Genomic DNA, 13,354 nt, shown 5'->3' with positions numbered 1-13,354 from the left:
GGGGGGGGGGGGGCGGGTGCTGCGCTCAGCCATCAGTGGGAGCTGTGGGCTGCTGGCTAAAGCTCCCCAGGGAGGTCCAGCAGAAGGTCAAAGGGTCAGTCCTCCCCAGCCCAGAGCAGGAAGCCAGGAAATTCCTGAGGGTAGGGGACAGGAAGGCCAGGTCCTCTTGTGGTCTCCACCATGAGCACTCCCAGCTATGGACGTCCTGGTCCCCTCAGCCCCCGCTCTGGGCCCTCCCTGCACCCCAGGGCCCCCAGGCGCTCCAGCACTGTTGACTCCGCCGCTTACCTGATGATGTCCATCAGGGCCCTCAGCAGAGGCTTCTCCTGGTACTCGATGCCGTGCTTGGCGCACAGAGACTTCACCAGCGGGGCGATCTTGTGCAAGTTGTGCCGGGGCATGGTGGGGAAGAGGCTGGGGGAGCACAGCCCGGCGCAGTGTGAGGGCGCCCCCCCGGCTGCTGCCCGCCCCTCCCACGGCCCAGGGAGGCCCCATTGGCAGGCAGGACAAGGCTCCTCCCGAGTGCCCGCTAGGGTTGTGGGAGGGGGGCTGTTGGTGAGCAGGTGTGTCTGCTCTAGATGGCCAGAGACAAAAGTGTCACGTCTCCCCCCCCCAAAAAAAAAGGAAATGAAAGAAACAGACGGGAGATGGGAAGAAGAACGATGACAAGAGGCGAGACTGGGACAAGGGGCAGCAGAGACAGCCCCTCGGCCACCTGTATTCTAGGGAGGCCATGGAGTGGAGCCTCAGTTTCTCAGTCCATAAAATGGGATCAACCATCCCTGCCCGGCTAACAGGGATACGAGATGCCCAGGCAAGCTCTCTGAAACTACAACCCTCCAGCCACACGTCAAGGAGTGTGCTCACTACTATGGCCATGTGGCACGGGGTCCGGGCACCAATGCTTTGGGGAGACAGCCCAGGGAGCCCCTCTCCTGACCTCAGTGAGGGCGGCTACGGAGTCGCGCTCTAAGATGGGGCAGTGACCTTGCTGAGGGGAGAGAACCCCACAGGCCGCCCTCTGCCCTGTGGGCCTGGTGGCCACTTCCCTCCCTGCCTGTCTCTCCGGGCCTCACTCACTGGTGCTCGATCTGGAAGTTGAGGTGCCCGCTGAACCAGTCATTGAAGAAGGACTGCTCCACGTTGCAGGTGGCTGTCAGCTGCAGAGGGGAGGGGGTGTGAGTGGCGGGGGCTGCCTAGAGGCCTCGGTCCAGCCAGATTCCCCACCTGTCCCTCTTGGGGATCTTGTCACCCTTTCTTGCTTAGCCCCAAGGTTGCCAGTAGGACACAGGCAGCCCCAGTAAAACCCAGAAGAGCGGGTCCCCTGGTGCAGCCGCATCAGGGCTGAGTACAGGGTCCCCGGGGAGCCTGGTGACCAGCTCTGGCTTCCCTCACCTGGCTGCTGAACCAGTCGCGGTAGTGGTCCAGGTCGATCTCCATGACAATATGATTCATCTGTGTGACCCACACAAACCAGTGGCTCTCCAGGAACCTGGAAGGGAGCCTGGTCAGCACTGCAGCCCCGGGTCCCTCCTTGGGCCCCGCTCAGTCCCTGCTGCACCGTCAGGAGGGAGGTCCCGGGACCACAGGGGTATGTTGGGCATCTCCCATCAACGCTGGTGCTCTAAAGGGCCCAGGGACCACCAGCCCAGGTGACCAGCCCAGGTGAGGCACCTGATGAAGTTGAGGAAAAGGAGGGACCCCAGGATGCCGTAGAAGGGGATGTAGGTGCAGAAGAAGCGGGCATAGTAGCTGATGGCCCAGGCCAAGTCCTGCGGGAAGAAACAAGATCAGACGCAGGCCTGCCCTGCCCCCCTGCCCTCCTTGCACAGCGCGCCCAACCACAGATGTGCACACACACCTCGAACTGCCAGGCACAGCTGTGAAGAATCACCCCCGACAGCCCTCTGCGGGCTGGACACCAGCCCACGGGGATATAGCACCTCCCCGAACACCACCTGTTGGCTCAGGTCTCCCAACTGCCTTGATGCCCGAGGAAAGGGGGCGTGTTTCAGTAGAGGATCCAAAGGCAGAGAGGCAGCCATGGGCAGCAGCCAGGGGAGGCAGGCTCGGGTGGGTCCAGGGGGTTCTAAAGGCTGCGTATGCGCTGCCCACCCACCACGCGTGGCCAGGTGACCAGCTGCCCTCGGCCTGCCTCAGCTCACCAGCACCTGGGCCTCCTTCCTCATCTGTTGCTCCAGCATGAAAACATGGGAGGGCAAAGGCCACACACCCTCTCCAGTCTCCCTCCTCCCCTTCCTGGGGCCACGTGGGTAGCAGGGTTCTGAGCAGCCCTCTCCCCACTTCCTCTGCTACCCAAGCCCATGTGTCTTGGCTGGCCCACAGCCGTCCTGCTCGTCCTTGTGCACCCTTGCCTCCAAGAAGATCCCATCTCTCTCCTGTGACACCCTCCCATCCACCCCAAGTGGCCCAGAGCTCTGCGGCATCGGGAGCCCCTCTCTCCTCAGCACCCTGTGCCAGCTCATTCCCACCTCAGGGCCTCTGCATGGATTGTTCCTGGTGTCAGGAAGGCACACCCAGGCGGTCCTTAAGTACCGATGGTAGACTGCATGGGACAGGACAATGTGTGAGGTGAGGGGTGAGACGGCTGGCCAGGTAGGCCAGAGTCAGCTCAGGTGTGGCTCAGGGGACTGTCCCCTCTCTCGGGCAACGGAGAACCATTGTTCTTCAAACAATCCTTCAAAGAGGACCGCACTGGTGTCTTAAAATAGATCCTACCAAGTGGAGTTGGGAGATTAGGAGGTTATTTCAGCAACCCCTGCATGAAATGGTGGGTCCTAGATCAGGACCCACACTGTGGATGAAGAGGTGACAGATTCCAGCCTATTTAGGAGGCAGAAGAGGCCGCATTCGGCAGCCGCTTGGTTGTGAGGAACCTGGGCTGGCCCTGCCGTCAGCCCAGGTGGTCAGGGCTGGGGTGGCATAGGCTGAGCAGAACGTAGGAGAGGGCGGCTTAGGAGAGGCAGGAGAGGGCAGAGCGGGAAGGGCCAGACCTTGCGAGTTCTACTCTCATTCTCCTTTTCTGGTGTGTCTGCAGGGCAGAAGTGTGGGTGTGGGTACACACATGGAAGAAAATGGGGATGGGGGAGGTGCTTGCTGATTTTTGCGTTGAGTGACATACGGCTATGGGGACCTCTGGCTCCAGGACAGGGATGAGGAGATGCAGGGAAGCCACGGAGCAGGAACAGAGGGAGCAGGGGAGCGGAGGGCAGGGCAGGGGGCTGGGAAAGGGTTAGGAAGAGCTTCAGGAAGAAGTGGTCAGGGTGTCAGTGACGGTCATAAAGGTGGGCACACGTCCCTTGGCAGAGTGGTGAACACGTCCCTTCAGAGGCCTTCCTCACAGCTCTTGGGGAGCTGGGCACGGTGACACCTGCCTGTAATCCCAGCAGCTCAGGAGGCTGAGGCAGGAGGATTGAAAGTTGGAGACCAAACTGCAGGTGAGTAAGGCCATAAAGCAACTTAGCAAGACCCTGTCTCAAAATAAAAAATAAAAAGGCCTGGGGATGTGGCTCAGCGATCAAGTGCCCCTGAATTCAATCCCTGGTACCAAAACAAACATAAACGCTCTTGGGCTTGTCCCTCTCTTTCCTCAAGGCCAGGGCTTCCTGGGGCTCCATACTGCAGCCATCTGGCTGAGTCTCTGCTTGACGGGTCACATGCAAGGTGGATGTCTAGCACGCTCCCTGGCTAGATGCCGGAAGTGCCTTCCCATCTCCAAGCTGTGACATCAAAACTGTCTCTGGATCTTGCCAAATGGCTCAGCAGAGCAGCTCTTACTTGGGACTGACAGATGCCCGGCTCTGCCAGCTGGTGCCTTTTAGGAACGTGGTCTGATCTCCTTTCCTGCTCTTCCTGGTCAATGCTTTGTTCCTTACAGAGCAAGCAGGTAAAAAAAAAAAAAAAAAAAAGTGGGCATTGACACCCAGTCATCCGATATAAAATACAAACGCTAGTTAAATGACCAGGACTGCGGGGCTCAAGTTTCTCCTGGGGACCCGGGCGAGCCCCAGGGGAAACAGCAGTCCCACATGGGCAGGAGATGTGGGTTCTAACATCAGCCGGCAGGAAGCTGGTGAGGACAAGGCCAGCCTGAGCAACTTAGCAAAATCCTGTGTCAAAATAACATTTTAAAAAGGGGTGGGGATGAAGGTCAGGGGTAGGGTGCTCGCCCAGCAGGCACGAAGCCCTGGTTCAATCCCCAGCACCACAAAAAAAGAAAGAAAGAGGAAGGAAGGAAGGAAGGAAGGAAGGAAGGAGGGAGGGAGGGAGGGCCAGCAAGACCTACTAAGTGACTGGACTTGTCTGTTCTCTGCTGGGGGCGGGGACCATGTCCCTGTCACAGCAAACCCTGCTCTGCCTATGGGTTATTCTGTCAAGGGTGTGTTCTCATCTTGCACAAAATCAAAATCATGACCGCACGTGTACATAAATCCAAGGGTTCCCTCGGGCACCCTGGTGCTCAGTCCCCGTCAGGGCCACTCTCGCTCTCTCTTTGGAAGCAGAATCGGGAGACGCCCATAAGCCTGTTATTTTAGGTTGAATTGTGAACCCCACATTTGTATGTTGAATTCTAACCCCTAGTGCTTCAGAAGGCGACCTTATTTGGAAATAGTGTCACTGCTGGTGTACCTAGTTAAAAGGAGGTCATCAGGATGGGCCTTAATCCAATAGGACTGGTGTCCTTATAAGAAAAGGGGGACATCTGCACACAGATAAAGGAAACACAGAGGGAAGAAGATATAAAGGCGGAGAGAAGACGGCATGTACTAGCCAAGGAGAGGGTCTTGGAACCGGCCCTTCCCTGGCAGCCCTCAGAAGGGGGCTGCTGACGTCCCTCCAGACTGCAAATTTGGGTTTGCTGAAGCCACCCAGTTCAGGGTGCTCTGTTACACAATCTTGGCAAAGGAACACACCTGTCTTCTTAGCCAATGTCCAGCCGCTTCCCATTTCTCAACCAGAGTGTGGAATGAAAATGTCCAGGAATCCCACAGGGGACGCAGAGGGCAGGGCCAGGCAGGGCCACAGCTGGCTGGGCTGTGTGCCTATCCCAGGCCGCCAGGAATTTTCTAAGGAGCTCGGCAAAGCAGTGGCTGTCCTGCGTGTACGCACTGGAGGAGTCCTTGGAACCGGCATGCTGTGGCCTTCCTGGCTCTGATGGTCCCAGAGGAGGACCCTTGCCAAGAGTGAGCAGGCAGCCCCGGGCCCAGAGAGCCACAGAGGGCACAGGGCAGGACCCGTGGGTGCCTGTGCCCCACTCACCCGCCCCCCGAGCCAGCCCCCTGGACTCACCACCCAGTGTTTGTGAACGATCATGGTCATGATGATCTGATACTGGAAATACAGGGGGATGAGCAGCGGCGGCCCAACTGTGGGAGAGAGTAGAGGCACTTAGAGGCGACCCGCTGAGCACGGCTGGGCTGGAGGTCAGGGAGCCAGGCGGACACTGGACAGAGGCCACCTCGGCAGTGCAGGGGAGGACGGGGCGCAGAAGCCCCACATCACATCTGTGATGTGGGCTGAGTAGGGCCAGCTCCGGCAGGCTGCCGTGACCCCTGCTCCGACAGATTTAGTGTCCTTCCTGGGCCTGGAAGGGACAGCTCCCACAGGGGGGAGAGGTGGCGGGGGGGGGGGGTGCGGCAGGCACCCCAGCACTCACTCAGGAAGAAGTACTGGTGCTGGTGGTTGTAGGGAAGGTACTTCAGCTTCTTCTTGCCGTACTGAGGAGAAAGGAGAGATGCGCGTGAGCACCGGCCACCCGGGCCAGCCTCCAGTGCCCCCCACCCACACACTCTGCAGCCACCGTCCCTCCTTGTCAGTCTGCACCCTGAGCCTTCGAGAGCTAGCGGGGGCCAACATTCCTCACCCTGGCTCATGTGTCAGCCCCCACTGGCCAGAATCCCCTGCAGGCCCAAGGGACGGTGCTGACCGAGCTCAGGCTCAGAGGCCCAAGGCCCAGGCCTGGCTGGGACTGGAAAACTCACATGGGTACAGGGGCCCAGAGGGAGCTCCTCAGCCTTCTCTACCCCTTTGGTGGTCGGAAAAGTTCCTCAGTCTCCCTGGGGAGCTCCCGGGAGCCCACAGAGGCTGGGGGAACCCAGTAAGGGCTGGGAATTGTTAGCGGTCATCAGCCCGGGGGCCTCCACTCCCTGGAGCGGCCCTGATTAATTTCTTTCTCCTCCCTTCCTTCCTTTTTCTTCCTTCCTTCCTTCCTTTTTTTCCTTTTTATTTTTGGTACTGGGGATTGAACGCAGGAACACTCTACCAACCACCGAGCTACATCCCCAGCTCTTTTTATTTTGTTTTGAAACAGGGTCTTGCTAAGTTGCCCAGGCTGGCCTTGAACCTGCAATCTTCCTGCTTCTGCCTCTCGAGTGGCTGGGATCACAGACAGGTACCACCATACTCCGCAGCCCCAAGATGTCTCAGAGTTAATCACTCCTTCCCAGTACACCTGGGAATGCCAACAGACCACACAAGGCCACACGTAGCACAGGCACCAAGGAGTCCCCCGGTGATCTGACTCTTTAGTCCCACAGGCCAGCCCCTAGGAACCAGCCTACCTTGCTCTGTGGGGGCTGAGACCCGAAAAGTCTCATAAAACCAAGTACTGACCCCAGGACACTGCCCTCATCCCAGATCCCAAGGCCAGGGACACCCTCCACAGACGGTGTCCATTCCTGTTGTTAGAGTCCGAAGATCAAAGTGAGTTTCAGCTGGGAGAGAGCTCGGCCAGAGCCAGCTCTCCAGTGAGAACACAGAGGAAAGTGCTCATCAGATCACAGGAGAGCCGATGTGCTCTGGCGAGGGAGTAGGTGTGAGGAGGACCAAGTCCAGCCTACCCTTGGACTTCCATCTTGGTGCCAGAGGCCGTGGTCACAGCACATCTGGCCAAAGCACTGCCAGAAGCAGTCCCTTTGTTCCATGTGGCTCCGGTGCCCTGGCAAGGAGCTCACTCCTTCCCACAGCATCCCATGTGCCCTCAGCCTGTCATTAAGGTCAGGGCTGAGGCTGGTCTTGCAGGGATCAAGCCAGGGAGGCCTCAGAGGAGCCTTTCATGATGACCCAGTGAAGGGAGGGTTGGGAAGGGCCAGCCTGGGAAGGTGAACCCCCAAAGTGGTCACCTGCAGGGAACACAGAGGTCCAGGGTTCCTGGGAGGCTGTGGCCCACAACACAGGCCCTGGGCCCTTTGCTAACCTCCGCCAGCAGCTGGGGACCCAGGCCTCAGGCCCAGCGTCTAGACACAGGCTCCCCACCACGTCTCACTCCACGGACATCTCTTTCCTCTCGGGGACTAAGCACTAAGAGCAGCCTCCAGGTCGGCAGAGGCCAGAGGGTTCCCCTAGAGGGACTTGAGGCTGTTCGAACTGCTGAGAGGCACGAGGTGGGGGGCACCCAGGGAGTGTATCTGAAGCTGCATCTGTATGACAAACACACTGCTGTCATGGGTTTATGGTGACTTTGCGGGGATGACAAGGCTGTCCCACTTGTATACTCTGCTGGGCCCCACATGTAGCTCTTCAATGCCCCAGACTGACCTCGGGGAGACCAGGCATCTTGGTCCCCCTGGGCCGTGGCAGCCCTCAGAACCAGCTTCTGGGAAGCCTTAGGAAGCAGGGGCTCGGGATTTAGGAGCCATTCATTATCTAGACAAATTGCATCACCCCCTGAGCTCTGAGGTCCTGTTGCAAAGTGGAGGTTTGATGTACACACTCCACAGGGTTGTGAGGGCCCAGCGGAAAGAATGGATAGCAAAGCACTATGGGGCAGCAAATGAATGTTAGTCATGGTCACGTGTGTGTGCACCAAGTGACACACCAACACTCGGTGCCCATTGGCCCCCATCTCCACGGCCTCCAATGAGGCAGCTGCGAGGCGGTCTGTCAGGATACAGCAGACCTGCAGCACTTTCCCCAAAATCAGAAAGCGCCACTATGGCTTTGATGACATCAAGCCCTGCCCTGTGACTAACTCTAGGGCCTGCTTTTCTTTGTCAGCACCTTGTCTGGGAGTGGGGAAGAGATGAAGAGAGGTATTTTAGGAAGCAGAACCAGGAAAATGAGCTCCTGACTTCTTTCTCTACCTGCACCTTTGAGCTGGTGGCTTCACCCCTAGGCCTCAGCTGCTCTCTGAGGGCTGGTGACAGCTCCGCCTCACAGGCTCAGCGAGGACTAAGTGACGGTGCACATGGTTGGTGCTGGGCCCACGGACTCGGTCGGAAAGAGTCAGCTTTCCTCCCAGCTGGGGACTGCAGGGAGTGGGAGACCCCCACCTCCCTCCGCTCCTCCCAGGAGGTCACACATGGAAGAGGGCTGGGGAGGCAGCCGCGGGGGCTAGAGAAAGCAGACAGACGGCGTTTTCACCAGCTGGGCTGTAGGCAAGGATGTGGGTGGCTTGCTGTGGCCGAACCCCAAGGAGGAGATGATGGTACACTCAGGACTTGCCTTGAACAGGGACAGAGCGTTCCCAAGCCAAGGCCGACAGCTCGGGACGCAGGCCAGGGCAGAGCGAGGCGAGAGCTGCCAGCCCCGGTGGCTGGGCTGAGCCCTCTGCGCTCAGTCTCTACAAAGCCCACAAGGCCAGCATGGGTGAGGGCCAGAGCGGGTGCCAGGGGCACGAGGAGGGGACTGTTCAAGTTTGAAACAAAAATGTCTGAGGAATGACAAGAGCCTTCCTTGTGTGTCTAGGGCTGGGGGAAGGGGAGCTGCTGAGAGCCGGCTGGTTGCCTCTGGGAACCCACAAACTCACACAGAGAAAACGAGCCACGTGGCCATGTCAGGAATGGGCAGAATGGCAGGGTCCCTACCCAAGGCGCCAGAGACGAGAGCCACAGTTGTTCCAGGAGGGGACTGGCCACTGTGGTCTGTTCGTGGTCTGCAGGAAGCCTAGGGCTTCCGCTGCCAATGGGCAGAGGGCAGGGACCTCCCCAGATGGGAGAAGCAAGAGGCTCCCAGGCGGATATTCTGGGAGCCATTGACAGTGCTGTGTGGATATGGCTTTGCGCTGCCCTCGACGATATGGGGAAAACAAGGAGCAAAACAAGATTGCTGCATCTAAGGCAGCCATGAGAGTTCCCGTCAATGCACTAAAACCCTAAGCAGAGGTCACAGGATAGAGCCGTTAGAAAGAGCATACATTTTCCTTCCCCTCCCCCTTCTTTCTGGTACTGGGGATCAAACCCAGGGGCACTCTACCATTGAAATACATCACCAGCCCTTTCTATTTTTTATTTTGAGGCATGGTCTCACTCAGTTGTTGAGGCTGGCCTTCCACTTGCAATCCTCCTGCCTCAGTCTCCTGAGTCGCTGGGATTACCGGCACGTGCCACGGCACCCAGCTACATTTTCTTTATTTTCAAGGATACGATTGTCTATCCAGGAACTCAAAAGAATCGACTGAAAAACTAGAATCACGAAGAGACACCCGTGGACACTAGCTGGACATGACTAGCCAGTTATCGACCACATTCCTGAACCCCAGAGAAAATTTGATCATAAGGGTGAAAATTTAAAAAGAAGTCCCCAAGAGACCAAAGAGCACAAAGCCTTGTCCTGAGAGACAGAAAGGCACTTGAGTGGCTGAGAGGCCCTACTCCTGGGAGGGAAGCGGAAATGTACGGCTGCACATGTTTTCAGAAGAGACAAGTGCTCCATTACTAGCTTCTGAAGAGCCATTAGTGCAGAGTTCTCATGAGCACGGGTCCAGATGACCCGTCCAGACCAGACGCTGGGTGTGGGAGGGCTCATGCCATCATTTGGGGGAGCGGTCAGTGTGATCCCTTAGGGGTGCTGGGGAGCCCGGCTGACCCTGGAGAAATGTGAATGTAGAACATCATCAGCCCCCAACCCCATGGACAGAAGCTAAGCATTCAGACATAAACCCACAAAGAAGTGAAAACGACATCATGAAGAACTCCCTAAGCATAAAAGTGACGAAAAGAATCTATAGGGAAGGAAAGTGAATATATTTTACTACATAAAACACAGCAACCAAAAATCTTCCTGGAAGTCATAAATAAGACCCAGAGGTAAGGATCTACCTAGGAAAAGGGCCTCACTGGGGTGACCTTGCTATCTACCTCTCTTCTTGCTGGACAGCCCTCAGGGCCCCTGGCCAGGCTGCTCTGGTCACCTGAGCCCAGGGGTAAGAGCCCTGGAAGGCACCCTTGCTCTGGAAGCTGGGGTGGTGGTCAGGATCCCAAGGCCTGGCCATGCAGGGCAGGGTGGGGAGCCCTGCTGTGGCATGTGAGGCTGACGGGAGACAAGAGCCATCAGACCAATGTCACCTCTGTCAAAACACCAGAGCTCCCTGTGGGTAACAGTGCACGACCTGACCAGGAACCCAGGAAACGTGGGCCCTTTCTGCTCGTGAGTAGGTAAGAGGGGGGTTCCACAAACACTGGTGGGGGCCTGAGTCTTCCAAACGTGATTGGCAGCTGGACAAGGCAGACCTCCACAACCTCCCACCCAAAGGCCAGCATTTGAGAAGTGAGATGTCAGAAGAGGTTCTGCGGGCCACCTCGCAGATGAAGAATTGGAAGCAGAACGGGTGAGACTAGGTTTTATTTGTTAGGGACACAGAGAACATGATCAGAACAGCCAATCGCTCTACCCCATGAGAAAGGAGGTCTTTGTCTGTGCTATCAGAGAGCCTCTAGCTAATCTGTTCTCTATCTAGACACCCCCTAATCAATGCTGGCAAGCTGTTTCCTAAGAGAAAAACAAAGGCTTGTGTTTAAAATCCCTGCCCGGCCAGCCAGAGAGGCTCAGTGCTTCCAAGGTACCGAACTACGGCTCGCTTCCTGTGATTGAGCTGTCACTAGAGACCCAAGTCTGCCAGAGAGAGGGGTTCAAACCAGAACTGGGGAACAGGCTCTCTCCTCCCCATGCTCCAAGCCTTAGACACCAACACTGTTGGGATACTACCTCATTTATGACGCCACTGTTTACCAAGGGTGAATTTGCCTCGTTTGGCCAGTGCTTATTGGGCACTCTGAGCACTGTGATTCTTAAGACCTGCGTAAAAACAACAAAGACCCCCTGACTTTGGTTTCCATCACCAGTGTGTTCCCCAAAAGAAAAGGGCATGTAAATATTGTTAAAAATGAAAGGCTCTACTTTAAAAAAAAAATTATGGCTGGGCATGGTGAGGTGCACCTGTGATCCCAGATTTGGAAGGTCAAGTTCCCGGCCAGCCTGGGCAAATTAGACTGTCTCAAAATAAAAATATAAAAAAGGTTGTGGATGTAGCTCAGTGATAGAGTGCCCTTGGGTTCAATCCCCAGTATCAAAAAGTGTTCAATGAGAACCTTCTTTAAATGCACTTGGGAGTACTTTTATTTAAAGAAAATTAGGAAACTAGGGGTAGAGCTCGGTAATAGAGCACATACTTAACATGTGCAAGGCTCTGGGTTCAATTACCAGCTCAAAAAAAAAAAAAAAAAGGAAGGTAATAGTCAATACTAGTAACACCACATTTTCCTGTCTTAGGAAATGCAGTAGCTGTGCTATGCTACAGAAATGTAACAGAATACTGTACAACCTTCAAAATGGATAAGAAAAATCTTTTTGGGACTCCTGAAACAGGGTCCACATTTGGAGAGGCTGCAAGCTACAGAATGCAGGGCAGAATTTATTTTAAATATTGGGTTTATTTTTGTTTTCATTTTGGTATGTGAACTTGAAACCAGGGGCACTTTACTAATGAGTCACATCCCCAGCCCTTTTTATTTATTTATTTGTTTTTTGAGGCAGGTTCTTGCTAAGTTGCCAAGGCTGGCTTGGAACTTGCAATCCTCCTGCCTCAGCCTCCGGAGTTGCTGGGATTATAGGCATGCATCACCATGCCTGGCTTGAATTTTGTTGTGAATGAAACAGATACATGTATATTCATATACACAGAAAATGTTGGGAAGGACATAGGACATCTTGTCAACAGGGGTAACCCCCAGGGTCATAAGACCTGGGGCAAAGAGTGTGGTGGAGATACTAGAAGAATCACCTTTTAATGTTACATATTTTTATATTATTTCAATATTTACACCAAATATGTATAAACATGAACTCATATAAAAATGAGATGGGGCTGGGGATGTGGCTCAAGCGGTAGCGCGCTCGCCTGGCATGCGTGCGGCCCGGGTTCAATCCTCAGCACCACATACAAACAAAAATGTTGTGTCGGCCGAAAACTAAAAATAAATAAATAAATATTTAAAAAAAAAAAAAAAAAAATGAGATGGTGTACAGAGCCATAGTAACATAAATGGCATGGTGTTGGCACCAAAACAGACACGTAGACCAATGATACAGAAGACACAGAGACAAACCCACATAAATACAGTTATCTCACACTAGACAAAGGCACCAAAAACATATTGGAGAAAAGATAGCCTACTCAACAAACGGTACTGGGACAACTGGAAATCCATATGTAGCAAAATGAAATTAAACCCATATCTCTCACCCTGCACAAAACTTAACTCAAAGTGGATCAAGGACCTAGGAATTAGACCAGGGACGCTGCACCTAATAGAAGAAAAAGCAGGCTGAAATCTCCACCATGTCAGCTTAGGAACTGACTTTCTTAACAAAACTCTTAAAGTGCATGAAGTAAAATCAAAAATCAATAAATGGGAAGGGATCAAACTAAAAAGCTTCTTCACAGCAAAGGAAACATTCAATAATGGGAAGAGAGAGCCTTCAGAATGGGAGAAAATCCTTACCACACACACATCCGGGAGAGCACTACTCTCCAAGATATATCAAGATCGCAAAAAACTTAACACTAAAAAACCACAAATAACCCAATCAATCCATAGGCAAAGTAACTGAACAGACATGTCACAGAATAAGAAATATAATCAATCAATAAATTCATGAAAAAATGCTCAGCATTTCTAGCAATTAGAGAGATGCAAAACTACACCAAGATTCCATCTTACTCCAGTCAGAATGGAAATCATCAAGAATACAAGCAACAATAAATGTTGGCAAGGATGTGGGGGAAAAGGTGCACTCATACATTGCTAGTGGAACTGTAAATTTGTGCATCCACTATGGAAAAAAGTATGGAGATTCCTAAGAAAACTTGGAATGGGCCACCATTTGACCCAGTCATCCCACTCCTAGGTTTATACCCAAAGGACTTAAAGTCAGCTTACTACAGTGACACAGCTACATCAATGTTTACAGCAACCCAATTCACAATAGCTAAACTGTGGAATATTACAATAAGCAAAATAAGCCAATCCCAATGAATCAAAGGCCAAATGCTTTCTCTGCTATCTGGATGCTAATTCTCAATAAGGGTGTTGGGGAGGAGAATAGAGGTAATGTG

The 13,354-nt window shown here is 54.2% G+C and overlaps 1 protein-coding gene across 1 annotated transcript in view; it reads right to left on the bottom strand.

Annotated features, from left to right (window-relative positions):
* Fads2 (fatty acid desaturase 2) overlaps window positions 1-13,354 on the bottom strand; it is a 29,624-nt gene that overhangs the window by 1,675 nt on the left and 14,595 nt on the right. Inside the window, exons 6-11 of the mRNA XM_015506790.2 lie at window positions 5,678-5,738; window positions 5,311-5,387; window positions 1,675-1,772; window positions 1,396-1,492; window positions 1,081-1,160; window positions 289-414 (exon numbers count right to left, since the gene is read on the bottom strand). Of these exons, the coding sequence (XP_015362276.2) occupies window positions 289-414; window positions 1,081-1,160; window positions 1,396-1,492; window positions 1,675-1,772; window positions 5,311-5,387; window positions 5,678-5,738 (539 nt within the window). The remainder of the gene's footprint in view (window positions 1-288; window positions 415-1,080; window positions 1,161-1,395; window positions 1,493-1,674; window positions 1,773-5,310; window positions 5,388-5,677; window positions 5,739-13,354) is intronic.

Source organism: Marmota marmota, unplaced genomic scaffold (genome assembly GCF_001458135.2).
Source record: "Marmota marmota marmota unplaced genomic scaffold, marMar, whole genome shotgun sequence".
Lineage (NCBI taxonomy): Eukaryota > Metazoa > Chordata > Mammalia > Rodentia > Sciuridae > Marmota > Marmota marmota.
The sequence above is the reverse complement of the archived record's forward strand: the minus strand, read 5'-3'. Positions and strand labels throughout refer to the sequence as shown.